Genomic DNA, 27847 nt, shown 5'->3' with positions numbered 1-27847 from the left:
CAGTCAGCTTACCCTTTCACCTCCTTTCTGCCCCATGTCCCTCCCCTCCTCCCCCCCCCCCCCAAAAAAAAAAAGACTTGCACCATTCCTTTTTCTTTCTCCATAGATTAACAGGGTTTGTTTTCCCAGTGTTTACATGCAGCTAATGGTACGCCCAATGCTCACACAACAGTGAGTCCCTTCCTCAGAACAGGCAAGTCTCCACATGCATCCTGGGATGCCACAACCACAGGTGCTTGAGATCATGAAGCCTAATACCTCAACTCTGTCTCGGCAGAGGAGAAGGACAGCCCAGAAGCCAGATGGGATGTGGGCGCCTTCTCTGTGCTTTGCCCTTTTGCAAACTGAGCTGCTCTGTGCCCTCTGCTCTGCTTAATTGATCCGCTGCCCATCTCCAGGAAGAAACAAAAACAAACAACAAAAAAAACATTCTCCTGTCTCATTCATAATATACTTCAAATAAAATGTGCTTCTGCCTGAGTGAACGCCCTTCGGGGGTACTTTAATCTGTCACAGTGCATAAAGCTTTTCCTGAAATCTGCATTTTTGCAGTGCTGAGTCTTCACAATGGCCCCTGGAGCCACACTTAATGTATTTCAAGGGATGTGAAGACTTATCTTGCTTAAACAACTTGGCTAGAAAAGCTAAGGTTGCTTTAATCCAATTTCTTTCCATCCCTTCTCCCAGAAAACAAAACAAAACAAAATAAAATAGCTGAATGTTGCTTTTTTTCATACTGAAAACAAAGAAGAAAGCCAAACTCCAAAAAGAACTTCTTGATCCAGCTCTGAGAACCCACCAAATCAAAGCATGACCCAGGTGAAACAGGGCAAGAGGTGTAAGGTTTTAGGTCCATGTGGGATCTGAGGACCTGCAGCCCTTGCTGCCTTGCAGCCTTGTTTCAACCTGGTCTTGGTGCTTGAGGAACATTGCTGAGAAATCAGTGAGGTTGATCTCGCTGCCAAAGCATGCTTCAAGCAAGTGGCCAGGGTGCCCAGGGGATACGTTCTGCAACAATGAAGTCCAGCTACAGGCTCTTAATTAACTCCAGACCTAATGACAGAACAGAAATACTGCTGAAGGAGCAGCCATTGCTGCTGATGAATGTGGAAGATCTCAGCTTCGAGCATCTTTCCCATGTATTTCCAGGACACGGGCCAAAAGCAAGGAAAGGGGCTCAAATGCTCTCCATCTGCATTACTTTAGTGATACCAGACCCCTCTGAACAGTGTGGGTGTGAAGGAACTCAGTGCAACATAGACACAAGCAGACTAGATTTTGCTCATGTTCTCAGATTTAAAAAGTGAACCAGCAATGATATATTAGCTCTGATTCACGACAGTGGAGTCAAAACCTCGGATTTTACTGCAGTGATGCTATCTCTGATGGTTTTACCAGCCTGGGGTCTGCTTCATGACCTTTCTTGGTCATTTGCAGGCAATCATGGCCTAGACCAAATTACTATCGGAACTTGAGACAGCAAAAATCTGGATGCCATCAAACTGTACACGCAGAGAGATACATGTCCTGACAGCCAGGCTGATGTGGTGGTTTCACACCAGTAGGTAGCTTGGCACCACCATGCAGCCTCCTCCAGGCCACATCCACCTGCTCCGGCAGGGGCTCCTCCACGGGCTGCAGCGTGGAGATCTGCTCCATGTGGGACCCATGGGCTGCAGGGGGACAGCCTGCTCCACCAGGGGCCTCTCCACAGGCCATAGGGGAGCTTCTGCTGCGTGCCTGGAGCACCTCCTGCCCTCCTGCTGCACTGACCTTGGCATCAGGAGTTGGGACAGCTCCTGGGCTCTGTGTACAGAGACCACCCTGCAGCCCCCTGCTACCAAAACCTCTCCATATAAGCCCAATACAGTGTGCTGGGAAGAAGAAAGGTTTGGTGTATCCACATCTGAACACAGCATTAAGACAGAAATAATAATATGGTCACGTCTGTGAAAGTCAGATACCAAGGAGCTGCAGCTGGAGTTAGTGCTGTCTTCAAACCTGTCCAGAGCCAGACCTGGCTGGCTCGCAGCGTGGATCCTCCTGACCCTGCCAGGATCTTTATCCAAGCCCTCTTAGTCCTGTCAATCAGAGACATCTGCCACATGCCCCATCAGCACAAGAAAGCCTTGAAGTGTTGCCTATTTTTGGTGTCAGTCCTGGGGAGAAACATCTCCCATGTGTAGGATTTCCCAGAGTTGTGCCGGACAGTTTTGGGGAACAAGAAACTCCTCATCATCGGAAGTTTTCAGTTGCTCCGTTTTTGCCTTTGAACTCCCACCCTGCAGAAAAAAAAAAAAAAACAAGAGAAAGCAAGGATACCTAAAGCAGCATGTGTATCAGTGTGACCCTGAACTGGGGCTGCTCACTCAGTGCTCTCAGGGGTTTAATCACTCTCTTGGTGATGCTGATGAGTTTCCACTGACTGCAGGGCTGTGATTCAGCTGATCTGAAGGGGTGCAGGGCAGAGAGCTGTCACTCCGCTCATTTTGGATCAACACCCTTGTGTTATCAGAGGAGCATGGGGGAAATAACAAAAGAGCGGAGCACTTTGCTGCAAGAGCAAAGAAGGAGCAAGAGCAGGATGGGATGTGGCACAATTCTCCTGAGCCAGGGATGCAAGCAAGCGCAGCCAAGAGCTGTGTGTGCTGCCCTGGGGAGGTCTGAGATGGACAGCAAGGCACAGACGCTCACCCAGCAGCACGGAGCAGCACAAAGGTCCTTCACCTCGATTGATGCTGGCAGCTTCTCACCACGTGGTCTGCGTCGCTCAGAGCCAGCAGGAGCAGATTTGGAGCACAGGCTTGACAGGATATTGCAAAAGCTGGGATCAGAGCTGTTTCCCAGCTGGAGTCTAAAATAACTACTAGATTACCTCCACAGGGGCACAGCCAGCACATATAATGTTTGGCCTGTTCCTTTCACAGCTTGCCATGGTCTTGCCTGGCTTCCATTCCACCTTTCTTCAAAGCCTCCTTCACTGCAGGAGCTTCATTCCTGCCGAGGGGAAAGTGAGGGCTGAGCTCCCCCCGCACCCCGTTGTCCTCCTCCTGCTCTCCCATGGGTGCTGGGTGCCACTGGTGGTGCTTTGCAGGCAGCTGCTGGAGAGCCCCATCCCTGCGCACCACCTATATCCCACCGGGCTCCTGGGAATGCTCCTTTTCTGCCTGCATGGGGAAGAGGAGCACACACCCAAGTCAACAACTGGTGAGCATACGGACACCTTGCAGAATGATTCCAAAATTAACTGCAGGTAAATACTTCAAGGGCAGGACCAAATCTACAAACCCCAGGATCAAACTGAGAAACCCTCTCCTGCCCCTGGTGAAGCAGGAAAGGCCTATTTCTGCAGAGGCTCCTATTCAGAGCTAAAGCTGACCTGGCAAAATGCAGCTGTGCACATCTGTGACCCCATGCCGGAGAAGGATGGACACTCCTTCTTGCCTCCCTAGTCTGCTGGCACTGTGTCAGTGTCCTGCAAGACGGGCAGAGGAGAGGCTGACTTTGCTGTCTTACCATCTTTGCTTATGGTTATGTCAGTAGCTTGGGTCCTCACCCATCTCAAACACGCTGTTGCTGGTCCCCAGGCACCTCTGATGATTTAGGTCACTCCTAATGTAACGTGGAGATCCCACGTAGTGATAGTTTTGACCTACTTGCAATGCCAGGAGGAAAAATAGTTCCTCATGTCCAACTAAAATTGAAGTATCCTCAAACTTTGCAGAAGCTAAGAAATATGAAAGAAAAACAAGCATGCTCTGGGTTGAAAAAATGTTTCAGTGAGGGCTAAACACAGTGTTGTTTTGACAGTAGCTTTCTAAAACCCATCAGGAAAACTCAAGTAAGTTTCACTATGTAATAATTAAACAGGGCATCTGAAAACATTTCCTATAGAAAGACTTCTCATTAGCTTCCAGATTGTATTTTGTGACACACACGTTTGTTATAAACAGCACAAAAACTTTCAGCCAATCCAAATCTGACTTTTCTATTTCCAGAAAATAATAATAAATAATGAGGTTGATAATGATAATATAATAAATAATAATAATCCCATTATTAAAATGTACCTCCTAGCTGTGAGCTGGAGATTCCTTCCAGGACGATGACTGATATGCTTCTTTATGTCATTGGCCAAGCTTGGTAAGTCTTTGGTCCTATCAAAAGAATACAAAAATATATTTCTTTGGGGAGATGATTGGCAGCTAACACATTGTACGTGCAGATTGTAGGCATAGAAGGTTGTGTAGAAAACTGACTGCTTGACTCACTGTTGGGTACAAAGCATAGTAAATCCCCGGTGTTCTGAGGTGCCTGCATATTAGACAAGATTTAAAACTTCATCTAAGCTGGTGTTTTTTAATTAGAAAGCAGGAAGCAAGGAGGACTCATGCCAGGCATGGACGAGTGGTGCCTTCCCACTCCTGGCTTCATCTCTCATGCACGGACCATCAGAAAGCTTTCTGCTCTACTGCCCACGGTTCCAGCCCCCCATGGATAATGGATGATGCACGTAGGTGGTGTGGGCAAACACCAAGCTGAGATCTTATAGAAATATTTACCTTGTTTTCCACTGCCTTGGGACCCTGGGAGACACCTGCTCCTGGCCTCCGTGATGCCACCTGGGGACTGATGCTTCCAGCTGCACGGCCACGTGTGGCAGAGGGCATCACCACTCGCAGGTGGCTCGAGCCAGGGAGCTCCTTTTGCTGCATTCACTGCAGCTTGGGAAAACAGTGGGCACAAGGGGAAAAGATAAAGATGCAGAGGCATGCAGGTATTTAGAAGTGCTACAGTGTTACCTTCCCTGGTTCAGGATGGCCCTGCTGGCCTCCCTCCACCAGAGCTCTTCTGCTGCAGCTGCCTGCAGATCGGGGTGAGCCAAGGGCACATCCTGCGCCCAAGGTTCCTCTGCTGGTGACTGCCACACAGCCACAAGCTGAGAGCTAAAACCAGCCTCCCTCCCATCTTGGGGCTCTTCCTGAGGATGCTCAGTTTGAAACCCACTGTCTTGTCTATCTATAGGGAGTGGGGGCAACGGAAAGAGCAGACAAAAAAGCCCTGGGTGGGAAGCAAGCAGGCAGGAGGGGCAGGCTGGCAGCTTTGTCTGTGCCTCTGGAGAGAGCAAAGTGGCCTTTCCCTGTCCCTGCCTGCTGAAAGCCTGCAGCAGCACTAATAGCAAGTGGGCAGGGTGCTGGGCCCATGGCCTGCCCCCTGCTCACCAAGAAGCAGTGACCCAGCAGGACAAGACAGTCGTGACACTCTCGCCATTACTCCCAGGTCAGCTGCATTCCCTGCTGCCAGTGGGGGAATCCCAGACTGGCTGAGGTGGGGAGGGACCCCGCCTCCCGAAGCTCCCCAAGGAGGAGACCCCACAGGCTCTGGGCAGCCTGTGCCAGGGCTGCGGCACCCGCCCAGCACAGAAGTGCTGCCTGGTGCTCAGAGGGAGCCTCCTGGGCTCCGGGCTGTGCCCAGGGCCTCGGCCTGGCGCTGGGCACTGCTGGATGGAGCCCGGCTCCATGCTCTGTGCCCTCCCCGCAGGTGTTTGCTCCCCCAAAGCAAGGGCTGTTGCTTGAGAGGACACAGGACACATCCAGGCTCAGTCCTCCCTCACCTCCTATCTCCTCCTACCTCTAGGTGTGAGAACAAGAGAGCAACGGCACAGCCTCCTCGGGTGCAGCACAGGGCAGGCCACAGGTGCCCAGATGCCAGACAGTGTCTTCTTCTTCACTGCAGCTCAGGAGGGAGATTTCACTCCAGCTGGGGTCTCAGGGCTTGCAAATAGGTGTCGTAAGGCCGAGGAGATGAGGAGCAGCAGCTGGCATGGGGCTGGGGATGAATTATGGATGTGCCAGCCTCCTTGGAGAGCTCATGGTGGGCCGCAGGGCACCTCCCACTGCAGAGATGATGGCTTTTGCTCAGCAGACCTCACAGAAACACAGCATGGGATGACGTCGGGTAGCAGACACCATGGTGATGTCCCTCTGTCCCATCAGGGCACGTGGTGTAGTCCGCAGCCTGATCCTTGGGAAGAAAGAGAGAAAAAGCAGAGTGGGGTAATACACTGTAAAAATACTAATTTTACCAGCACGTCTCCATCACTCAAGGAATCTTACTGTACTGCCTCATTTTGTTATGGAAAAGCAGATGCTGGGTGAGAGTGGGAATGCTCTAAAATCTAATATACAGAAAACCAAAAACAACACTGTTTTCTAATTTGCAGATTGAAAAGATAACACAAGGAAATATATATATATAGACACATACATATACATACACATAGGGCTGCATGACCGATCTCATAGAAAACAGTATTTTCACTCATCTTTTGAGAAAAGCTCACATTTCAGAATCCTGTGTATAACAGAGATGTCCCAGCCTGGAGGAAGCTGATGGTCCTGCACATTGCCTGGTCCGGGCATTCTTCTTAAGTCAGAATATCACGCAGGAGGATAAAACAAAAAAAGACTTTTGCAGAAATATGTCATAACCACACACTTATGCTTCTCAATCAAATTTCTAAGTTCATTTCAAAACTGTTTGTGATTTTTTTTTAATGGAAAAAAAAACCCACCTTATTTTGTATAAATACCACACAATAGTAAGAGCAAACTCTTCACTTCACAGTGACCAACTGCCCTTCTAAAGAATTTGCTGCAGGCTCTGCAAGTCCGCCTAACCCACCTGCCTCCAGTTATCCCACCTAGTTCTTCTGAATATGGGCAGAATATTTGCTTTTTCCCCAATCCTTTAAATCATCAGACACTCAGATCATCAGCTCAGAGGCTCAGGTGATTATTTTTCGACTACTGGGTACCATCTCTCCAAACCTGCTGAGATTTGAATATTCAGGTCGCCAGCTGCTTTTGGCCTCCTGCCTTGTTTCCTAGAGAGCCCCGCTCCCTGGCAAGGCTCATCATCCCACCCCTTTGCCCCCTCCATGTGCCTGCAGATTCCCAAAGGACAGAAGGGGTCCATGAGGTCTGCTTGCAGCAGCATTAGTGGTTTCTCTTCATCATTGCCTAACAGCACTTCAGTTCAAGACTCCTCCTCGGGCACACTCATGGAAGCTCAGCAACCCTTCTCTGGCCCTGTAAACCTCAGTTCTTCACCAAAGGCAGTGGGCCAAGGTCCCAGCCGGTGCCACGGGCTGGGATCTATCCACTGCACAACCTGGGCATGCTTCCATGCAGAAAATCCATCTCTGGACAGCAGCTGTTAAGAGTATGTGAGGGATCCAGGAACTATGAAAAGCAAGTGCAAGCTGGGAAAGCTCCTTTGTAGGAGCCTTTGAGAACCTCTATCTTCTTCTTGTGGGGGAAAACATACAAGAGACAGGGCTTTTTAACCACCTCAGCTGCACAGGCTGCAACCTCATCATTCGCACCATGGTGAGCTCTGTCTTCTTCCCTCACATGTAGCCCCAGCTCTGCGTTGTCTGCTGCAGGACCCTGACACACTCAAAATGGAGACAGACATGCAACCTGCAAGGGAGATGCCAAAGGCTGAGGTCCAAAACCATTTATTGAAAGAAAAGGGATTGGAAGTTAACACAAAACCAAAGCTGGACACACAGGAGGAGGGGAGGGATGATGCTTTGTCAGATTTCTTAAAGAGTTGCAGTGTTTCTGATCTTTTGAACAGTCTGTTTGTCCCATCCCACAAGATGCTACTTCAATGCTTTGGGAAGCTGGAAGCTAAGAGACTTTTTTTTTCTCCACTGGAATGACATAAAAATATATCTGTCAACTCATGCTATATACATACATGTGGGCTGCATTTCTTTTCTGTGGGAAAATATCACTATATCAGTACTTAAAATTAAGCATCATTACACTTATTTTCTTTATTTTTTTGAAAACTTTTTTTTTTTTGTACAGTAAATCTGAAATCTTTTCCTTAGGTTAGTCAGTTCCGCTACTTACCTGCGATCTTTTGAGGCACAAACACAAGGTATGGCTTATACGCCAGCCTGCTCCTGATGCTTGAGAATGAACAGACGGAGAGGATCAGACCCAGTCAGCCAGAAGACAAACTGGTTATCAGCCAGCCTGGGCATGTCACACACAATACAGCAAAACCGTCATCCAGGGTGTTCTGTACAGGACATCTAATCTAGACCCTAACATGGGAATGCCTGGGACACACAGAAATCTGGCACTGGGGAAGGACCAGTGCAACACAAGAACACAAGACAGGCTTCAGCTTTCTTTACGAAACAGGCAATATCCATACAACGCGGCTGCTGCCACAGGTGCCTGGCTGGGATGGCAGGAAATTTAATAGTGCAGGTGAAAACCTTTCCCATCTTTTTTTTTCTACACACAACTCTTCCATCGTTGTTGAATGATGCATGTAACTGCAAAGCTTTGGTGAAGCTGGAGAACGACAGCCTTGCCTGGCCATCAGCATGGAGCAGAAACCCACCTGTCCTCAGAGGTGAGGGCTGCTTGCACAGACAGGGAGTACCGAACCGTGGCAGCCAGGTGACAGCCACGGAAACAGCGTGGATTTCCAAAAGCCCAGCAAAATGCACCAGAAATGCATCCTCCAATGCACCAACCTGGCTGCCATTTGAGAGCAATCCTTTCTCTTTCTAGAGCAACAGCTAGTCTGAATGCCATTTAAAAACAACAGCCACCATAGAAGGCTAAAACATTTTAAATGTGACTCTCAGTAAGGTGTGTGGACAACATGGGCAGATGCTCACCCTGCCGGGGAAACAGGAGCAAGAAGGTCAGGGGGTGGGACACAAGCAAACAACCAACGTGCCTCAAAATTTGAGATCCTCCAGCTGACCAAGACTGACACTACTCTCAGGTGATGCAAGATAAAGACGATGCTATGCACGCCAGCTGACCCGCCTCACCGTGCCCTGGAGATAACTGCCCTCCTGCCACAGCAGCCACCTCCCTTCCCAAAGCCCTGGGTGCCCCCAGGGGACCAGCACCGGCACGTGGAGCCTCTGCAGGGGCAGGATGGGGGGAAGCTGATAAAACACAGGAAACAGCCAAGCCAAAGCATCAAGAGCCAGGACAGGACACACGTGGTAGGGGGAAGGTTTGCTGTCCACAGCTGGAAGGCAGCTCCATCCCCAGTGAATAACCCCGCTTTGCTGTGTCTGGTCTTGCTCTCCTAGAGACAGAAGTCACTGCTGGAGGCGTGGGGATGATCCGGCAGCACTTCTGCACGAGGGCGCAGCTTGCAGGAGGGAGCGGGGCTGCCCTTTGGCACGTCTCCGGGGAGCCCCATCCGAGCACCAGGCAAAACGCAGCTGCTGTCAGGCTACGAGAAGAGAGAGGAAAGAGAGTGCTGAGGCACTTGGCAGGGTTTTACTGGCAGAGCTGTAAAGAAGCTACCTAAAGAATTTAGCAGAGTCTTGGTGGATCTTGTCTGGGGACATATAAGGCACCTGAAATCCCCTGACAGATCTCATCTCTGTGCCTGTAAAACAGGACAGCAGATCATCATCTGACACGCACCACCCACCAAAGCTTACCAGTGCATGGCTGGAATTATTCCCTACACAAAAAGGGCAAAAAAAACCAAACCATGTGGAAACCAGACCCACAGCCAGACACCTTCTAAAGGGAAGAACCCATGTTCTGATCTCTTGCTCTGCAACTCCTGGTGCAAAGAAAAGCCTCTGAAGTCTTTCTGGCCACGCACCGGCAGAACAAGGTGATTCCTGTCTACCCAACAGGCAGCACGTGCCTTTTCTGTGCTAAGACCCCCAGGAAATCCCAGCACAGAAAACACTGAGCTCAAGAGCAGAGAGGCCCTTACCTCACGTCTGGCGTCCTGGCTCAGCATGGAGGTGTACACCCCGCAGGAATTCACGGGCGCCTCCAGCGCGCTGCTGATGCTGCCAAAGCACTCTGCAGGTGAGCTCAGGAAAGGGTACTGGGACATGGAGGGGACGGGGCTCGGCTGCTTCTCGGGAATAAGCTGGTATGAGGAAGGGGGGAAAAACCCAGAGTATGGAACCATCTCCTCCTGGGACCCTCCACTGCCCAGGGTTTCCATGCTGCACAATCCGTTTAGGTTAAAGTCCACTGCTGGCGCGCCAGGCCCAGGTGCCGGACCCAAGCAGCCCTGGTGCTGGGAGATCAAGTCTTGGCTGATGCCATAAAAATCAGACTGAGCTGGGGCTGTCAGGAGCGGGGAGACATAGTCCTGCCACGGGCTATTGCTGCTAGTGGGAAGGAAGTGTGGAGAAGAGGGGGAATGGTGGCCACACAACCTGTTCATCAGCAGGCGCCGGCCAGCCTTGCATTTTGGCTGACTTGGCGGTGCCCCATGCCCCTGGCACTGGCTGGGCAAGGAGAAGGTCTGGAGAATGTCCCCTTGGGTGGGATGCACGGCCGGGAAGTCACTCTCCGGCTGCTGAACCTCCTGTGGGTATGGGGCTCCCAGGGGCGAGCCAGCAGCTTTGGCCCACGGGGTGCCCTGCGTCAGGTGGAAGAAGCGGAACAGGCCCTCCTCCCCACCGGGCCTCCACTGCAAGCCTCCAGATGGTTCCTCCCCTGCCTCCGCCGGCCTCAGGGGCAGCGGGGATGGCTGTCCTGGTGCCTCATGGAGGGACTGTTCCCACAGCAGAGCGGCGGCCTGGGCTGGGACAATACCAGGCTGCTGTGTTTGCTGGGCCGGGTACGCAGCTGAGCCTCCAGGTGGGCTCGAGGTAGCACCTGGCAGGGGGCAGGCCTGGTGGTCTCCCTCGGACTTGTTCACCAGCATGGCATGGATGTGGGAGAGGGTCTCGTTGTTGGTGAGGAGGTCGCTCAGGGACGGGGTGTGATCAGGGTCCATATTGACCATCACCATTTTCTCATCCAGCAGCAGGAGCTCCAGGTCTTCAGTGTTCAGCCCCAGACTCTCCAGCGCACTGAAAAACTCGTTGTTGGAGCAGCTCTCGTTGCTGTTAATTGACAGAGAGTCCAGGGTGGCCAAGAGAGGGTCCTCCTGCTGCAAATCCACCAGCTCCTTTTTGAAGCTGTCTTCCCTTGAGGAAACTGGAGCAGTGTCCATGCTCCAGGCCTCTCCTTCTGCACCCAGCGAGGACATATCCTCAAGGTCGTCCAAGAAACTGCTGCTGAACGAGTGGCTAGGCGCAGGAGATGGGTGAGAGATGTACACTGCCTTGTCCTGCTGCAGCACGGCACCCAGCAAAGAACTGGGGGCAATGCTGTCCTTCTGGGAGTGCCCTCCATTGCCGTGGGAGGTCTTCTTGGACTTGCTGCTCCTCCCTTTGCTCTGGAAAGCATCAGAGAAGCCTGGGAGAGGGTAAGCGCTTTGGTATAAGAGTGCTTCTCCGGTAGCAAAGGTAAAGGGAAGATGCATGGACCGTTTTCGAAGGTGTTCTCCTCCTTCTTCATCTCTGCAGAGCAGGAAGAGGAGAGTGCGGTCTGTATGTGTACACACTCTGTAAACTCTCTACAGTGCAGAACTGTGAATCCTGAAACCCAAGGCCCCTTTGCTACAACCGGCCCATGTGCACTGATGGGACATATGGTTCCATGTGTGTACACACACACACATGCATTTATGTGCAAATGAATGCACGCATATATATATATATTTAAATATATACGTGCATAAAAAAAAAAAACATCTGTAGCAAAAACAACAGATACTTAAAATGCAGAGAGTAGTGGAGCCAGACAGAAGCCAGGCCTTTGCATTGCTCCTCTGTGCTGTGGACCCCGAGGACAGGGGTGTTGGGCTGCTGCCCTCCTGCAGGCACATTGGAGGTCCCTGCTGCTCCCGCACCCACGTGTCCCCACAGCAGCTGGAGAGCAGCCGCCAGGGTCAGCTCAGGCTGGTGCTCAGGGCACCAGAGCAGGGATATGAGCATCACACGAGGCACTCACACGAGGGGTCTCTGTGTGACAATGATGTACTCGGGCTTGCCGTGCTTGTAGACGAGCCGCGCGTTGGCCTGCACCCACTTCCAGCGCTTGTCCTTGGTCAGCAGGCGGAAGACCGTCAGGCCGCTCTCCCCCGTTCTCATCACTGCCGGGAGGAAGCACGTGTGCAGGGGCCCGACAGCACGTCACCCGAGGCAGGGCTGCCTCCAGCAACGCTGCCGTTTCCCGCAGGGATAAGCGGGAGGGTCACAGCTGAAGGATGTCCTGGCTGGCACATGCAGGGGACACCACCCTGGCTAGATACACCTCACTGCTCACCACCCCGAGCTCCCTACAGTGACAAGAGCATCACAGCAAGGCATAAGGCAAAGCGACCTACGGGCAAAGAGCTGCCTGGCTTGACACAGTGCTAAAGGAGCTGCCCATAGTCCCAGCCTCAGAGGTGGGCACCAAGGGACCAGGGAAAAGGACTCTTACTTCTGACATGGTTCTCGGCACAGTACAGCATGTCGGCAGCATGGACGAACTGGTAGCCTGTGCCACACATCCGCAGCTCTGCCTCGGTGTAGCCCAAAACGATCTTCCCCCTGCCGAAGAGGAAGAATGCACCCGGCTGAGAGGCAGAAATCACCAGGCACAACACGAACTAACGTGCAGTAAGCACGCAGCATCACCCCTCGGCTTAGCTCTGACACTTACTTGGCATCACACGCCAAGGGGGTGAAGTCCAGCTTGTGCTTTGTCCTGAAGATCATGTTCTTGGTTCTGATCTCCAGGATGGATGGGGGCTGCAAGGGGGTGGAGATGGCAAAAAGAGCAAGCTGGGGGGGGAGTGCAGACCCATCTTCAGATCTTTTGTTCTGCCCATGAAGGAATTTCAGCCTGCCTTGAAGGTTTAAAGCCTAGAAAGAGAAGAAAAGGTCAGTACCACGAAGAGCTGGGTGAACTCAGTTTGGGTGAACCTCCAAACTGAGGAGGTTCACGTGTTCTGCATGGGAACATCCCACAGCCCCAGCCAGGGCAACGCCACAGGTCCCACCAACTGGTGCTCCTGGAGCGTTGTCCCTCGCAACTTGCCCACTCCCAGGTGAGCACAGACAGTACTCCCCTCTAAAATAAGACGAGGTTTAAAAGGGATGCTACACTCAGCTCCCCAGGGCAGCAGCTCCCCATTGCTTTCTCCCCCAGCAGCTCCCCACTGCTGGCCCAGGGCTCAGCTGCACAGCAGCCTGCAGTTGCATCAGTGCATCATGTCATGCATAAGCTGCTCTTCATTTTAAGCGAGCCATGTCACAACCCCACTGAGCACCACTGCTTCTAAGTGATGGACAACCAGGACTCTTTCTTCATGTTCAGTTTCCAAACTGAATTGGGATGAGAGAGGAAGAGAGAAAGAGGCTCGTTACACCCGTGATTATGAAGCTAAGAACCCCATTAACTTGCAGCAGAGAGGAGAGATGAACAGCATCTATTTGGTCTTAAGACATGCATTTAACACAAAACCCTGGCAATCCCTGTGGAGAAAAAGCAATTTTGTTTAAGATTCAGTACCTCTGAGAGGAGAGGAACATGTCCTTCAGGAAGAGGTTGTACATAGAGACTAAACATAAGAAAAGACAGAAAAAATCTCTTTCTTGAGGTAGGCAGATACTACACATGACAGAAAAGAGTACCAGGTCTTTCAAGGCCAACTTTTAAGCTCCAACAGCAGCATGAAGCCCTTAGGGGGAGCCTGCTGCAGAGCTTTCAGTGCAGCCCTGTACTCACCAGGAAGCCAGAGGAATTATCCAGGAGGCAGCGAAACCGGCACACGAAGCTCCTTTCCAGAAAGGAAGAGTTTTCTGGGGGCAGCTGATCGGGCCTGTAGGCAGCAGCAGAAGAGCCAAGACTCTTCCTCCCTGCAGGAGATAGGAGCTGAGAGAGGAGCCATAGGCTGGTGGTCCCAGTCCCCAGCAGCACCGGGGACTGAAGCATCTGCAGAGCATGGCAACAGAAGTCTCGGCAGAGCCACGGCGTGTTGGATGAGCCACAAGGACACAAACCCCATGCGGCTGGTAGCTGGTTCCACAGCGTAGAGGGGGAACAGAGCAGCTCGTGCTGGCCATGCCTGCTTCCCAGCCTGCGCCTACCTTCAGGAGAGGGCTCCCCGTCGGGAGCGTGGGGCGGGTTGAGAGCCCAGTGGAGGTTGCGCCTGAACTCCTGCTGGTCCTCAGTGTGGATCAGCTCGAAGACGCTCTGGTGCATGACATCTGTCTAGAGGAAAAAGCAACGCGTGAGCGATGTGGCCTGCCCCCGGCTGCCGATTTTCACCTTGAAAGAGCCTGTCAGTCCCAAATCCTGCTCTGTTGGCCATATCCCATCCAGTTTCCCCAGTGCATCCCCTTCACATGGTTTCCTTCAAAATCCTGGTGCTGAGTTATGAAAGCAAAGCTGCCACATCTCTACACTGTTCCCAAGAGCTCCAGGACTTGCTCCCTCTGCCTGGGTGGAGGGCTCTCATCTACCCAGCATGGGCTGGGGAAAGCCAGCTGCGTGCGAGCAACACCACGCCTACGGTAACTAAAAGCTTGATGGGAAGCCCAATTTCCTAGTAAATTTGACCCGGTTGCTTCCAGATTATTTGGGTGCTCAGATAACCACAAAGCACTGGAGCCTTACAGGATTTACTGCGGGTCACCCAGGTGAGCGGGTGCCCAAAGGCAAACTGGGCAGGGAGCCCCAGGCATCCCCCACAGCATTACACAGCAGAGCGATGAATGTCAGCCTGTCAGCGTGGCTGTTGGAAAGCATCTCTGGGCTAACAAAGTTGCTTTGACACCTCCCCACGACCACGTCTGACAACACGGGGTCCAAATTCGCAAGACCACTGCGAAAATCCCCGCTGTCGCTCGTGTAGGGACACGAATGCAGAGGGGATGCTACGCTGAGCCAACACAGTGTTTGGTGCCTTACGTGGCAAATTCTGCCTGCTGCAGAAGTGTGGAGAGGAAGCAGGGGTGAGCAGTGGCCCTAGGGTGCTGTCCTTCCAAAGGATATTGTGATGCTTCTCGTCTTCCCTGACCCTGCAGTGCTGGGATGGTGAGAAAGGGGAATTTTCCCTTCCCGGCCATCTGGATGTGTAACTCTCAGGCTGCTGGCTTTCTGCAGCCTACTCACACAACCCTGTGCGAATGCTCAACAAGCAAACAAGTCAGTTCCCAGCCTTTCTGCCCTGGAGGAATTACAGCCCTGTCTGTAGCCTAGCCTCTGTGCATGCTCCCAGGAGCCTGCAGTCTCTTGGGCACCGGGAAACTTCACATTTTTAGAAGATAAGAAACTCCCCATTCCACTGAGATGAGGTTTTTCTTCCAGATGAGGCTTTGCTAGTGTGCCTGCTCTGTCCCCAGGGCTGGGTTGGGGCAAAAAAACACAGCGAAGACCCTCTTCAGACACTTAACTCTCATCTCTCAAGCTCAGTGAAGCAAGGGCACTTCACATCTCCAATTCCCAAGCCACTGAACTCAAAGGGAGGGTAAAGGGCTTCGTATATTGCAGGTCTCAGTCCCTGCTCCCCTCTGTGATGATTTTTGAGCCCCTAGAAAGAAGGGATAGCCTGGGGTCACGGTAATGGTTCAGGCTACCCAGCAGCCACAATCAATGTCTTGTCTTCTTCCCTGTACATGCAACCCTCCAAAGACCCTGCAATCCCCACAGGGCTGCCTCCCTGCAGGAAACTTGAGGCTAATTCTCCACTGCCAAGGAAAAATCCAGCCTGCAAACCCATCGCTGCCAGCCAGAGGTGTTCCACCAACCTGATGAAATCCCAGATAGTCCTGGATCGTCTGCGAGGAGTAAAATATCAGCCCTTCTGACGTTACCACCAGCACGAAGCCGTTGAGTGCCTAGGAGAGAGAGGAGGTCCGCAGGTATGTGCCACGCTCACGTCACCCTTTTGTAGCAGGACCGCACGTTTCATTCTGCTCAGACACTGCTCGCCCCAGTCCTGGCCGGTCCACTGCCCCACGAAGGGAGAGGTGCGTGCCAGAAGACAAAGTGCAAGACAAAGCACAGAAGCCCTGGAAGAAGAGGAAGCCCTTCCAACCGCATCTCACTGCTGGGCCCACCAGCAGCTGTGAGGAAAGAAACATCTCAAGGTCCTGCTTGGTAGCACAGCAGCCCTGGGCAGTGCCAGCTGATCCTCTGCATTTATTTTTCCCCCTTGCAGAAACACACAGTGAGGGCAATAAGGACGCAGGAGACTCCCGATCTCTGCTACTCTGGCCCACCTGGTGAGATCCTGCTTTACCTAGCAGAGATCAAGCCCAGAGCTTATTCTTAGATTTCCTCTGTTCTGCCTCGCTTGGTTAAATCCTGCCAACTGAAGGCTGACTGGAGAGAAGTGGGATCAACGCCAGCGGAGCTGCGCTCACTGAGAAAGCAGACAGTACCTTCTGCTGGGTTTCTCTGAGGTCACGTAGCTCTCTTCCATACAGCTGCCCAAGCGTACCCTAATTGGAACTGATGGAAAACTTTGCTTCCATCCTCACTCGGATTCAGATTTGGACATTTATCCTCATCCTAAGCGAAGAGTGAGCACAAATCTGAGAACCACTTGCAGAATGAAACCAGACACCATCGGGAACTGGTCTGTTCTGGTACTCTGGCAGAAAGAAGTCTCTTTGACAATCGGGAGTCAAAGCAGCACTTCACATGGGCTGCACTTAAGGTTAACCTGTGTCTGCCTCGGTGGCTCCTCCTGCGTAGTTCCTGTCCTCCCTGCGGCCCGGGGAGGCTCCTGGCAGCCACGTGTGGCCAAGGACGGCGTGGGGCTGGAAAAGCCGGGGGATGTTCAGTGGGAGCAAGCCCACTCCATAGCCGCTGTGCCACCGTTGGCCACGTATCTCTTGCTGACACTTGGCCCTTGCGGGTGGAGTTGCTCCTGCAGTGCTGGCAGCAGAGAGGAGTGCACTTTGGGGACAGCCACCCAGCTCCAGCTGCATTTGCATCCCTGCTGTCCTCCCCCGGTGCCGAAAGAGTGTGTGCATATCCTCCGCCCAAGGAGGCTGGAGGCGCTCGCTGAATGCTGTGGTCTGCTCATACAAAATAAATGCTCAGGCTCCTCTGCCCCTGCAGGCCTGAAGAACTACACCCTCCCCACAGAAAACAGCAAACGCAGCCACCAACCCTAAGTTTCTGATGCATTTTTAATGCTACACAACTTTGTGTGGTTTTGTTTTTGTTTTGTTTTGTAACACATTTTACAGTTCAGTGGCTCTTCTGTCCTCTCCTCGAGCTCCGGGACCGCAAAGCCAACATCCAAGGGAGCACTGCATTCCCTGGCAGGAAGGGGCTGAGCCGGTCAGAGCTTCTGTCCTCCCCCAGAAAGGCTCATTCCTACCAGGCTCACAAACCTGGGTGGTAATTTGGGTGTTGCCCCGGCAGGAAGGGACATGGTAAAAGGGACCAGGGACAGTGTCCTTGGCCCCCGGAGATCCGTGAGGACTACGAGGTGCAGAGGAGCTGCCCCACCAGTCTGGGAGTTGTCCCAGTTGTCCCAGTTGGTTGTAGCCTCCAGAAGCCACAGAGCTTTCACAGGGCTGGCACCGCCGCCCTGCCACCCCTCCTAAGGACAAGAGGTCCCTCCAGGGACACTGCTGCCAGCCCCAAGCAGGAACCCACCAGAAGGCAGGGCCCTCCTGTTCCCCCAAACCGGTGGCAGTGCACAGCCAAAACCCATCCCGTACCACTAACCTGGCTGCAGCCGGGGCAGCCAGCCCCGTCCTGCTTCCCTCGCTTCGTCATGTACAGACATCAGGATTAATTAGGGTCTAGCGTGTCGTCTCAGCCAAGTCCGGCTATTGTTGCTGCCAATTCCTGCTTCATTGTCCAGGTCCGCGTTTCTCCCCCCTCTCCTTCCCTTTATCCCAGGCACAAACGCTCTCTCTATTTACGGGGTTGATCTCAGTGTGTGGGAATCTGCTGCAGAGGTTAATTAGTGCTGCCAAATGCACTTTAACCCTTTGAGCAGCTCTGGAGGCACTGTCCCGCCGCGGTGGCAGCGAGCAAGGTCTTGCAGCGCCCCATCCTTCCTTGTCACACCAACCAACAGGCAGACTGAGCCTGCTGAAGGCAGCCTTGCTGACAAGAACAGACCAAAAACATAAGGCTGGAAAACCTCAGGAGCAGAAGGGGAGGAACGGGGTGGACCAGGAGATGAGAGAAAGGAATATCAGGCATCTAAGGTGGCAGACAGAGCAGATGTAGGTTTCTAAACTGGAGGAGCTTTTCCCCGTGGCATGGAGGCAAGTCCTGACCACGTGCCACATCCAGCATCCCACAGGAGAGCCCCTGCGAGAGCCAAACCTAAAGCCAGAGCTTTTAGCCCCTCGCTTGGTGCCTCTGCAAGGGCGGCACCAAGCTCTGGGAGGAGTGTGATGAGCAGGGCATCAATCCCTGGCCAGCCCCGCTGAGCGCGGTTTAGCTATGTCCACAGCTCTGTGCTTTGACAGCAGAAACCCCTCGGGGTTTTGGTTATTAACCAGCGTTTCTCTCACTAGGCGCTGAGATCCTGGCTCCCCAGCAACCAGGCAAGACAGTAATTACAATTACTGCTGAGTGAGCTTCTGGATGGGCGCCGGGGCTGCCCAGCTCACAGAGCGAGGCCTTCAGGCTCAGAGGGAGCGGAGGAGCTCCACGGGGGGACAAACGCACTCATCCCCCCGACCCAGCTTGCAAACAGAGAAGCACGGACGTGGGGTGCCTCCAGCATCTCCGAAGGAGCCAGCCACGTGCTTCTCGCAGAGCTCCCGGGATGCTACGATGCACCCTGTGTATATAGGGGCACGTGTGTGAGAATACCCTGAGCACAGCGGTCACCTGCACCTATTGATGTGTTCTGTGTTATGCCTCACTGCCTGAGAAAGCTTCCACAGCATTTCCTTCCTTGTTTTCACCAGAGTTCGGAGAACACCCCCGTTTTGAAAACCGTTCTCAAGACACCTTGCTGTGCTTGGCTCCTGCGTTACACATACGGCCCCTTCGCACACCAAAGCAGAGAAGGAGAAGAGCTGACTGTCCTCGCCCAGACATTCAGTGCTACTTCCACTGAGATGAAGGGGCTCTGGCACCTTTGATTTACAGGTGGCAGTTTTCTCCCAGGAGGATGGAAAAGGAAAGGGGAAACGACACACAGTTTCTGCCCCAGGGATCTGAAGAGTTCTTAAATGCTTTTGAGCAGAAGCTCAATCGCAACCGCTACAGGTGAAATTACAGCAGGTAGAAAAAGAGTTTTGCAACCATGGCAAAAGGTTGTCCTGATGAACAAATACATGAACGGAGATCAAGAACCTGACAGCTCCCTCCCTCCCACCTCACCACAAGCTTCACCAAAATGTCCTGGAATAAATGACAGAGCAACCTGCTTTTTGGGAAAGCTCAAAGGAGATGGAAAGGGGACAAGAGGAAAATGCCCTTGAAGGCATCTGCCAGGGAGAGGTGGCTGGAAAGGACCACTAACCTGCAGGAGCAGCTCGCCCTCCGGTACTGCTGCCACTGCTGCGCCTGGAGCGGGGCTGCCGTCATGGTCTCCATCTCTCTCTGCTTCGTTGGCACCGTGGTTCTTCAGAGCAACTGCAGCAAAGCAGAGGGAAGGGATGTCAGTGCTGCAGTAATGCTCCCAAGTCACTGCCATGAGAGCCCGAAACGCAGACCTGGCCGCAAAGCTGGGCACTGCTGCCCGGGGAAGCTGCGAAGTTCTGCCAGCCCTTTGCTTTGCCCCTCCAGAGCTGACTTTAACAGGACATTTTCCCCCACCCCTCCATAACCTCAAAATTCCTCTTTTATCCTTTTTTTTTTTTTTTTTTACCTTATTCCCAGACCTTTAACAACCCCCAAGTAAAGAGCAGTTAAAGCCAGAGATCACGAAAACAGACGTGCACCAGCAGAATAACTATGAGGTGCTGTGTCTGCCAGCAACTGCCTGCACCCCCGTACTGCAAAAGGACATGTTTAGTGAGCTCATGGGCTGGGAAAAAAAATCTCTCATCATTTGTCTTGTTAAAGAGGGTTTATGCAATCAAATTAAGACAAGCCGTAGCTCACAGCAGGAGAGAAACAACACACACACACATACAAGAACAGAGACACCTGAAATTGCAGGCAACCTAATAGCGTCCGATGTGCCATAAATACAGATGAGGAAATCCAGCTCTCCTTTCACTAAAAGATGGAGAAAGCAGCAAAGCTGGAAAGCTTCTTGTGAGCACCATCAGGACAGGGGAAGGCATTTGGCTGGCAAATAAACTGGCTGCTAGCACTGGGAGGTCCAGGACACTCCCCTCGGGCACAGCACACACCACTTATTCCAGGAGCTGTCTGAACACCGAGGGGCCAGCAGCCCAGGATTAGGTTTGCAGCAGGTTGGTGCCGGGCACCAAGAGCCGCCTCTCCCTGCAAGGCTGTGCCAGCATCCCGGGCACCACGGGCAGAGCGGGGCTCGGCAGCACCTTCCAGCAGCCCCAGGAAGCAGAGCCACTCACCCTCCTGATCCCTGTGAGTAAGACGCAGGGATTATGAATTATTAAAGGTCTTCCTCCTCCCCTGCCAGCTCCCAGACAGCTGCGCTGGAGTTGCATGACAAAAATAAACCTGGTTGATAAAAGAGTGACTAAAGGGTTGAAGAGGTCTGGTTTAATGGTTTGATGTTTGCCTTCAAAAGGAAAACTTTTGAGTAATGGACTTGGATCACAAGCACTGACTAAAAATAGACTTCACTATCAGCATCTGGGCTGCCCCTGAGCTACAGGGCCAGAGGAGACACCAGTTAAAATCAGAGGACGACACAACATCTCTGTGCCAACATCTGCCACCGAACCCAGCCACCAAACCACATTCCCCACGAGGGTTTCCCCGACCTTCACCAAACAGCACGTTTTCCATCAAGCCACCCACGGAACCCCACATAGACCTGCTCTTGGCTGTGGACATCGTGGGCAGGCCTCCCGCTCGGCGCCCCCAGGCTTTGTCTCCCCATAAATAGCCCCATGGGTCAGCAATTCAGCAGGGCTGTCGTGGCACATCAGGCTGACGAGCGGAGAGCCACCGCCGCATCCTGCCCCGGCTCCCTCCCCGCTACCCCGGGCGAGCAGGGCAGGAGCGGGGAAAGCTCATTCCCAGGGGAGCGCCTGCCCTCACGCCAGCTGCGTCCGGCGCGGAGACAGGACGCGAGCTTCGCCCTTGCTGCATGACCCCAGAAAGGCCTTTGCAGGAAAGAAAAAAGGGAGAGAAGCGGCTTTTTCTGAGGACATCGGCTGGCATGGTGCCACTCCGGCCACTGGCATCACCTTTGCTGCTGGCAGCTGAAGGAGGAGGAAGGCGAGGAAAGGCTTACACATTTTTCCTGATATTTCTCCGAAGAACAAATAGCTTCTGCCAGGATCTGCAGGCTGTTTTGCCACAAAAAGCCTTTTATTGTAGAGGAATAAAAAATCTCCCTTCCCCAGGCAGGCTGGGCATTGCATTTCAACCACTTCTGCTCACAGCAAGCAGGGCCCCACCGCGCCGCACGCAACCTGGCAGGCTACTGCCATCCCCAAGGGTGCTTTGGTCACCCCACAGCCCCCGGGGCTCCGGGAGCATCCCATGATGGCCCTGCCAGGAAGGACGAGGCACCTGGCACGGCGGTCCTCATGCAGAGCTGCCACCCGGCTCACCAGGTCTCGTGCTGTCACCCCCAGGAGCAGTAGATTGGGAGCCGGGGGTCCCAGCCTTGGGAAGCTGCTTCACGTGAGGCTGAAGGCACACCTCGCCACCTAACAGGTTTGCCGGTGAACTCCTGAACCTGCAAGGGCTTTGCGGACCTGAGGAATCTCTGCACCAACAAGCTGGTATTAACATTTTTGAGAGGATATCTCCCAGCCCCCTTCCCTTCCCTCCACACAGGCAAAACCTCGAAGTGGGAACAGGATTTTGCATCAGCCACGGCCTGAGGAGGAGAGCAAGAAGTCTCCGAAATGTAACCCAGGGGTTGGTGCAGGAGAGGCAGAAGAGAACTCAACCACTTCACAGCTCTTCAAGAGCAGTGACAGATTGTGTCTTCCCACTGCTGCTGGCATCATTCAAACAAGGCAAGAAAACACCGAAGCCATCTGCAAGCGATGGTAGGGACACCTGCATGCCAATTATTAGTTTCAGCAGATTTTGGGAGAAGGAGAGATGTTCTTTTAAATAAAATTGCCTTCTAGCTGCCTCTTTCCTTCTTCCTTTTGCCAATTCCCCAAATGCAGGATTTTTACTCACATAGGAGTAAAACCTCATCAGGACAAATTTCCCGATCTTCCTTTTATACCCACCCCTTGAGAAGCTCACGGGCAGCACGACCCACAGCTCTGCTCACACACCCATGCATTAAATAACACCTCAAAATTGTTTTCCTGCACTGGCTTGCGAAGAAGAAACAGAATATTGTAAGTTAAAAAACAACAACAACAAACAAACACACAACAACAACAAAGAAACAAAAGCTCTTGAGGTTCTGTGATTTTGCAGCAGAGATGGGAGTTATTATTACTAAGTGGTGAAGCGCAGCTGTAGCGCCAGGCGGAGCACCACTACCTGCCTCTCCAGCTTCTCTCATCGCTACACTGTCAGCACGCCAAGCCTGATCAGTGCTCTCTGATTTAATGCACACGTTTTACAACAAGCTGACATGTCTCCAGCTACTTTGAGAAGCAAAGAACAGGAACATGCACTCAGTAAAGTGTATCCTGTTCTGGATTATTATTATTTATTTTTTTATGATTTGTCATGAACTGAGCTCTCCCTAGCCGGCGCAAATTCCTCAGGCAAGGATGCCAAGTGACTTAGCGGCAGTAGTGAGCAGGTCCCCCGATGTGGAGTGTTTGAAACGCGCTAGAAGGAAAGAGCATCAAGGAAATGGCAAGAGAAGCAGGCAGCGATTTGCTGACCCTGGGCAGCAGAGCCATCTCCTCCCTGGCTTGCTGACACAGCACTTCATTTCTCACCATTGTGCTGCGTGGAGCCCATTTTCTAGCAACTGGAAAATACTTCCCAAACTTCCCCTTGCTTATGCTTAATGTATACTACAGTTTTACTTACTGTTTCATAATACCTGCCACAGCTCCCCACTGGCACAAATTTCATTAAATGGATTAATTATTTATCCCTTGTCTGAACGGTACAGACACAGCCAGTTCTGTGACAGCGCATGGTGAATAATGAATATCCTGTTAAAAGATCTAATTGCACTTTTAAAAGCAAGGAGGCCTCAGCTACACGTCCCTGTTGCATCACTGAAGACACATGGGTCTCAAAGGGAGAAGCACAAGCGGAGGTTTAAACAAGGACAAAGAGGACAAAGATGTGCCAGGCTTTTCCTTCTTTTTCCAGTGCTCAGGAGGGTTTGAAACCTCCTAACGCTGGCAAGCCACAGTCCTTCAAGTGATGACAATCCTTGATGATAATCCACAAATTGTGACAAGAGAAGGGGAAATGGTTTTAAACTAAACAAGGGCAGGTTCAAATAAGATGCGAGGAAGAAATTTTTCACAATGAGGGTGGTGAGGCCCTGGAACAGGCTGCCCAGAGAAGCTGTGGGTGCCCCACCACTAGAGTGTTCAAAACCAGTCTGGACGGGGCTTTGGGCAACCTGGCCTGGTGAAAGATGTCCCTGCCCATGGCAGGACATTGGGTGAGGTGATCTTACAGGTCCCTTTGAGCCCAAACCATGCTGATTCCCTGAACTCCAGCAAGTTCAGGAGCTGGATTCGAAGCTGGGCTTCCAGCTGTTTCCAGGAGTGCTGATGGCTCTGCAGAACCTCTCTGCACCCCTTGTGGGCCCTCCACCACACGTGTCCTGTCCCAGGGACCACCATGGGCCTGCACCCCAGGGCCTGGCATCCCCCCCCCAGCTCTCAGGGGGAGCACCAGGTCCTCCAGGTCCTGCCTGCGACACCCGCTGCTCCTGCCACACCGCAGCCTCCTGCGAGACATTCTCACGGGGCCCAGGGAAAAGGATTTGGCAAGGAAGGCACGCAGCGGGGAAACAGCCTACCTAAGGAAAGTCACAAGACTCTCCCAGCTCAAAGCGCCCCTGGAAGCCAGCTCGTCACCTAGCAGTCAAGGGAGCCGGGTGATCACAGGACTAGGCTTTATTTTTCTTACACTGCCTCCTAGGTTTTCGGGCTTTGGCTGCCCACAGTAGGTGACTGAACCGCACAGATGGTGGAGAGCCGATGAAATGAACGAACAAGCACATGTGGGCTGCTCTTCTTTGAAGAGCGCACTGTTGACAACAGAGGTTTCAGGGGCACAGCTAATTACCCCCAGAGGGCAAACGAGTGCTTGGGGTGTGGGGGGTGTCAGCTCTTGCACCCCTGGCCAGCCGGGCTCGCCGCTGGACGAGGCACTGCAAGAAGCACAGTGTGGACAAGCCTCCCAGCACACAGCAGAAGCATGCTGCAAGAGACCCCCCTCCAAACCAGGCCCCGGCATATTTTGGGGTCTACCCACCAGGCTTTCAAGCGGGCCAAGCAACACACGAGACCCCCATGGCCGATCCTCCCGGGGCCAGGGAGGAAGAAGTGCTGCCAGCTCCCCTCAGGCCGGCGGCACGTGCTGGGCCCGCGGGGAGGGATTAGGGGGAGCCAGGCACCGCCAGGCCGAGCTGCCGGCATCGCGTGCGGGCCGAGGCCGTCCCGGAGCAGTGCAGCCAAGCCGGGGCTGCACAGCCACACGTGGTGCCGACTGGGGCTCCTTTTAGCAATATCTCCCCAAACCCATGCTGAGAACCCCACCGTTCAGGTAAAAGCACAGATGCTTCTTGCACACGGTGTGTCTGACAGCTGAACAACAGGTCGCTTCCACAGCAAAATCTCACAATCCATCCCGACCGGTGCAATGCAAATGCAGGTATGTACTTCATAAGAGCCTATGAAACCTGCTCTGCATTTTGAACAATTTGTCACACGTCCAGAAGATGATTGGGAACCAGAAACAAAATGAGAGAAATTCCCAAAATTTTACCGGTGACCGTGATCCAGAATCCATCATCTGTTTTCTAATCCCTTCAGCCCATATAAGCTTCCCCATACACTGTCTACACACGGATCAGTATATTCAAATAAAATTAAAAAGTCACTGATTTTCAAATAGGTTGGGAGAAACAACAGCCTGGAGGCGAGAGCATTTCTGGCTTGCAATGAATTATTTAAGAAGGGGGCTGGAGAAACGGCAGCTGGCATAAACCTGCCTGGTGAATTGATTGATTCACCTGTGGGACAGGCTGGCGGCTCTCCATAAACCAGAAGAGACCCCAAAACACTTGTGTTTCCTCATCTGATCTCACACCGGACTTGTCAGCACTCAGCAGCTAAAGCCGTTTCCTCGGGATCCCGCTTTGCATTCCCAAGGATGCTGCACGGCAGTCGGAGCACGTGAGCTCGCACGGCTCAGCACCGAGCAGTCAGACAGACAGACCCCGGCTGTGCCAGCCCCCTCTAACTCTTTTCCCTGCCAGACCGAGGGAAAAAAAATGAAACATAAGGGAGACCAAAAAGAAAAAAAAAGAAAAAAAAAGCCAAGGAAAGAAAAAGCAATGTATTTTGAATGCTGCAGAAGCCTTCCTAAGGTTTTATTTCAGCTCCAGCACAGCACCTCTGAGAGTAGCATCACTCTAACGTTCACATCAAAGTGGACTAAACTCATTTAAAATCACTTGATATTGTAGATGGGCTTGCCCAGAGCTGTTTTTAAAGATAAACTACTTAATTCAAAAGTCTTTTTTTGTTTTTTTTTTAAAAAAAAGACGACTTTTTTTAAGAAGCAGAAGAGACTTACCTCGATGCCCAATCACCATTTGCATCAAAAAGGATGGGGCGTTACCCCCTCCCTCTCACACCTGAATCACTGTGACCTGACTTAAACCAGAGAAGCCCGTCCCATAGCTCCAGACACACTTACAGCTCAGCTGCTGGGAAAACATGATGTCAGACCCACTGAGCTGGGGACACAGGGTTGTCAGACCCCAGGGTGCGTAGCCCTGGCCAGGGGTGGCCCCTCACGGGGCAGGAGGACCATCCTCCCCCAGGGTCACCCTGTGCTTTCCCCGTCCCAGCACAGCGTCCCTAGGAAGGAGGACAACTCCAAAGCACCCCACAACTTCTGACATGATGCTTTGCAACGAGACCGTCCATTTCAAAACTGCTGTTTTAAGGAAATGCTCTGCCACCCCTCCATTTTATAAATTCTTCAGGCTTTTAAATCATTCATGTTTCAGGAGACCGGCAAGGCCCGCACTGCGCCACGAACCTCCACCCCACAGCAGCCTGAGGGAACAAGCGTGCTTCTGCAGCCCCCGGGATCGCCAGCACTGCCCTGCTGTCTCGGCCCCTTCGGAGGCACCCTCGCAGGCAGGACAAGCTCCCGGGGGTCCGAGGTGCCCCAGCGGGCACCGTGCAGAGGGGTCCGGGCAGTGCCTTCAGCCTCGCAGCACAGCTCCCTGCCAGGGCACAACCAGCGCGCAGAATGCAGGCGATACGGTCAAGCAAACAAATCGACCCGGTGCTGCAAGGCAAACAACTGCTCTCCCAGGCCATTAATTTTTCATTTTGCCCGCCTGCCAATCCTACAAGCAATGTTTAAAAGAGAATGGAAAAGGGGAAAAAAAAAAAAAAAAAAAAAAAAAGAACATTCAATATATTCAGTGATTTGGAGTTAAAAAAAAAAATGTTTCTGAGGTCACATGTGGTGTTTTAAGCCACTTGTATTTCAACAGGAAAATCCAGTGCTGCCCAAATACCCCTCCTGTGGGCTCCTACAAATTCCAACAATAACAGCCCAGTGGAACGCAGAAAATGCCTTTAACACGGCGTATTTTAAAAGGTTCCCAAATAAACTGTAACCACATCACAGGTAATTATTCATTGTCAGCACAGTGAGCATTTCTCCAGTCTGTTGCAACGGGGGAAAATTGTCACTTGCGCTAAGAAACTTCCCAACTGTGCTGCCTAACGTGCCGCTACCCTCGCGGCTGTGCCTGCCAGAGCCTGAGCCCGGGATCTTGCAGAAACCCTCCAGCCTGGACTTCAATTTTCTACTTCAGTGGAACCCACAAACAAAATCAACGTAATCTTTAGAGATCCCTCTAATTCCAAACGCGCACCGGCTCCGCTTTTGTCGAAGCGCGAGGCGTGCGCACATCTCCCGGAGCCTTGCAGCTGACACTCTTGCGATGTCGGAGCAAGAAAATCCAGTGATAGGGGAAAAATAAAATAAAAAAAAAATAAAAAAATAAAAACGGGGAGAACGGCGGGCGTTGTGCAGCGCTGCCGCTTGGGGCTACCTGTAGGGTCGCTCACCTGCCCCGGGGTGGCTGCGGCCGGGGTGAAGTGACAAGAACCGGCACAGACGTCCAGGGACAGACAGCCCACGGACGGACAGACAGCCCACGGACGGACAGAAGCCCACGGACGGACAGACAGCCCACGGACGGACAGACAGCCCACGGACAGACAGACAGCCCACGGACAGACAGACAGCCCACGGGCCCCGGGGATGCTCCGGCCGGGCACTCACCGCTGAAGAAGCTCCTGGCTCGGAGGAAGCCGGCGCTGAGGCGCAGGACCGACAGCTTGTCCAGGCCGGCCACCACCTCGGCGGGGAAGGGCAGCAGCGCCGCCAGCCGCTCCAGCTCCCGGTTCAGCCGCTCCCGGTGCCGCTTGGACGGGTTGGACCTGCCGCCGTCGGCCGCCGCAGCCCGCGCCCTGCCGGCACAGCCACCCGCCCGTGTCACCGCGGGCACCGGCACCGCTCCCGGCCCCGATCCCGTTCCCGTTCCCGGCCCCGGCCCCGCTCCCCGCCCGCACTCACGCTCGGGGTGCCGGCTTCCGCCGCTTGCGCCCCGCGTACATGGCCCGGCCCGGCCCGGCTCGGCTCTGCCCGGCTCTGCCGGCCCCGGAGCGCAGCGGGACCCGGAGCGACCCCGG

At 53.0% G+C, this 27847-nt stretch overlaps 1 protein-coding gene across 3 annotated transcripts; it reads right to left on the bottom strand.

Moving 5' to 3' along the window:
• Positions 1-103: 103 nt before the first annotated feature.
• On the bottom strand, positions 104-27847 carry LOC308198422 (aryl hydrocarbon receptor-like). 3 transcript variants are annotated; one of them, XR_013953895.1, is made up of 14 exons: positions 27732-27847; positions 27438-27625; positions 19363-19475; positions 15659-15748; positions 13997-14120; positions 13635-13765; positions 12567-12769; positions 12345-12454; positions 11871-12012; positions 9787-11377; positions 5632-9285; positions 4563-4724; positions 4071-4157; positions 104-3727 (listed from the first exon to the last, which is right to left on the bottom strand). XR_013953895.1 is itself a non-coding variant. In XM_080600780.1 (11 exons), exons 1-11 carry the CDS (start codon positions 27770-27772, stop codon positions 9136-9138), a joined length of 2883 nt encoding a protein of 960 aa, XP_080456906.1. In that variant the 5' UTR covers positions 27773-27847; the 3' UTR covers positions 4927-9135. The 3 variants fall into 3 exon arrangements, 2 of the variants coding, with proteins under 2 accessions (XP_080456907.1, XP_080456906.1); XM_080600780.1 differs by lacking the exons at positions 104-3727; positions 4071-4157; positions 4563-4724 and having other exon boundaries at positions 4927-9285; XM_080600781.1 differs by lacking the exons at positions 104-3727; positions 4071-4157; positions 4563-4724; positions 27438-27625; positions 27732-27847 and adding an exon at positions 20812-22234 and having other exon boundaries at positions 4926-9285.

Source organism: Anser brachyrhynchus (assembly GCF_964034855.1).
Source record: "Anser brachyrhynchus genome assembly, chromosome: 7".
Taxonomy (NCBI): domain Eukaryota; kingdom Metazoa; phylum Chordata; class Aves; order Anseriformes; family Anatidae; genus Anser; species Anser brachyrhynchus.
Note: the sequence above shows the minus strand (reverse complement) of the source record. Positions and strands in the feature narration are given on the sequence as shown.

Excerpts from the sequence above, each read along its gene's own strand:
- LOC308198422 (XM_080600780.1), bottom strand. The coding sequence starts at position 27,772 with ATGTACGCGGGGCGCAAGCGGCGGAAGCCGGCACCCCGAGC. Across the intron at positions 14,121-15,658 it reads ACTATCTGGGATTTCATCAG|ACAGATGTCATGCACCAGAG; the intron begins GTTGGTGGAACA and ends TTTTTCCTCTAG. Across the intron at positions 12,455-12,566 it reads CCCTTGGCGTGTGATGCCAA|GGGGAAGATCGTTTTGGGCT; the intron begins GTAAGTGTCAGA and ends CCTCTTCGGCAG.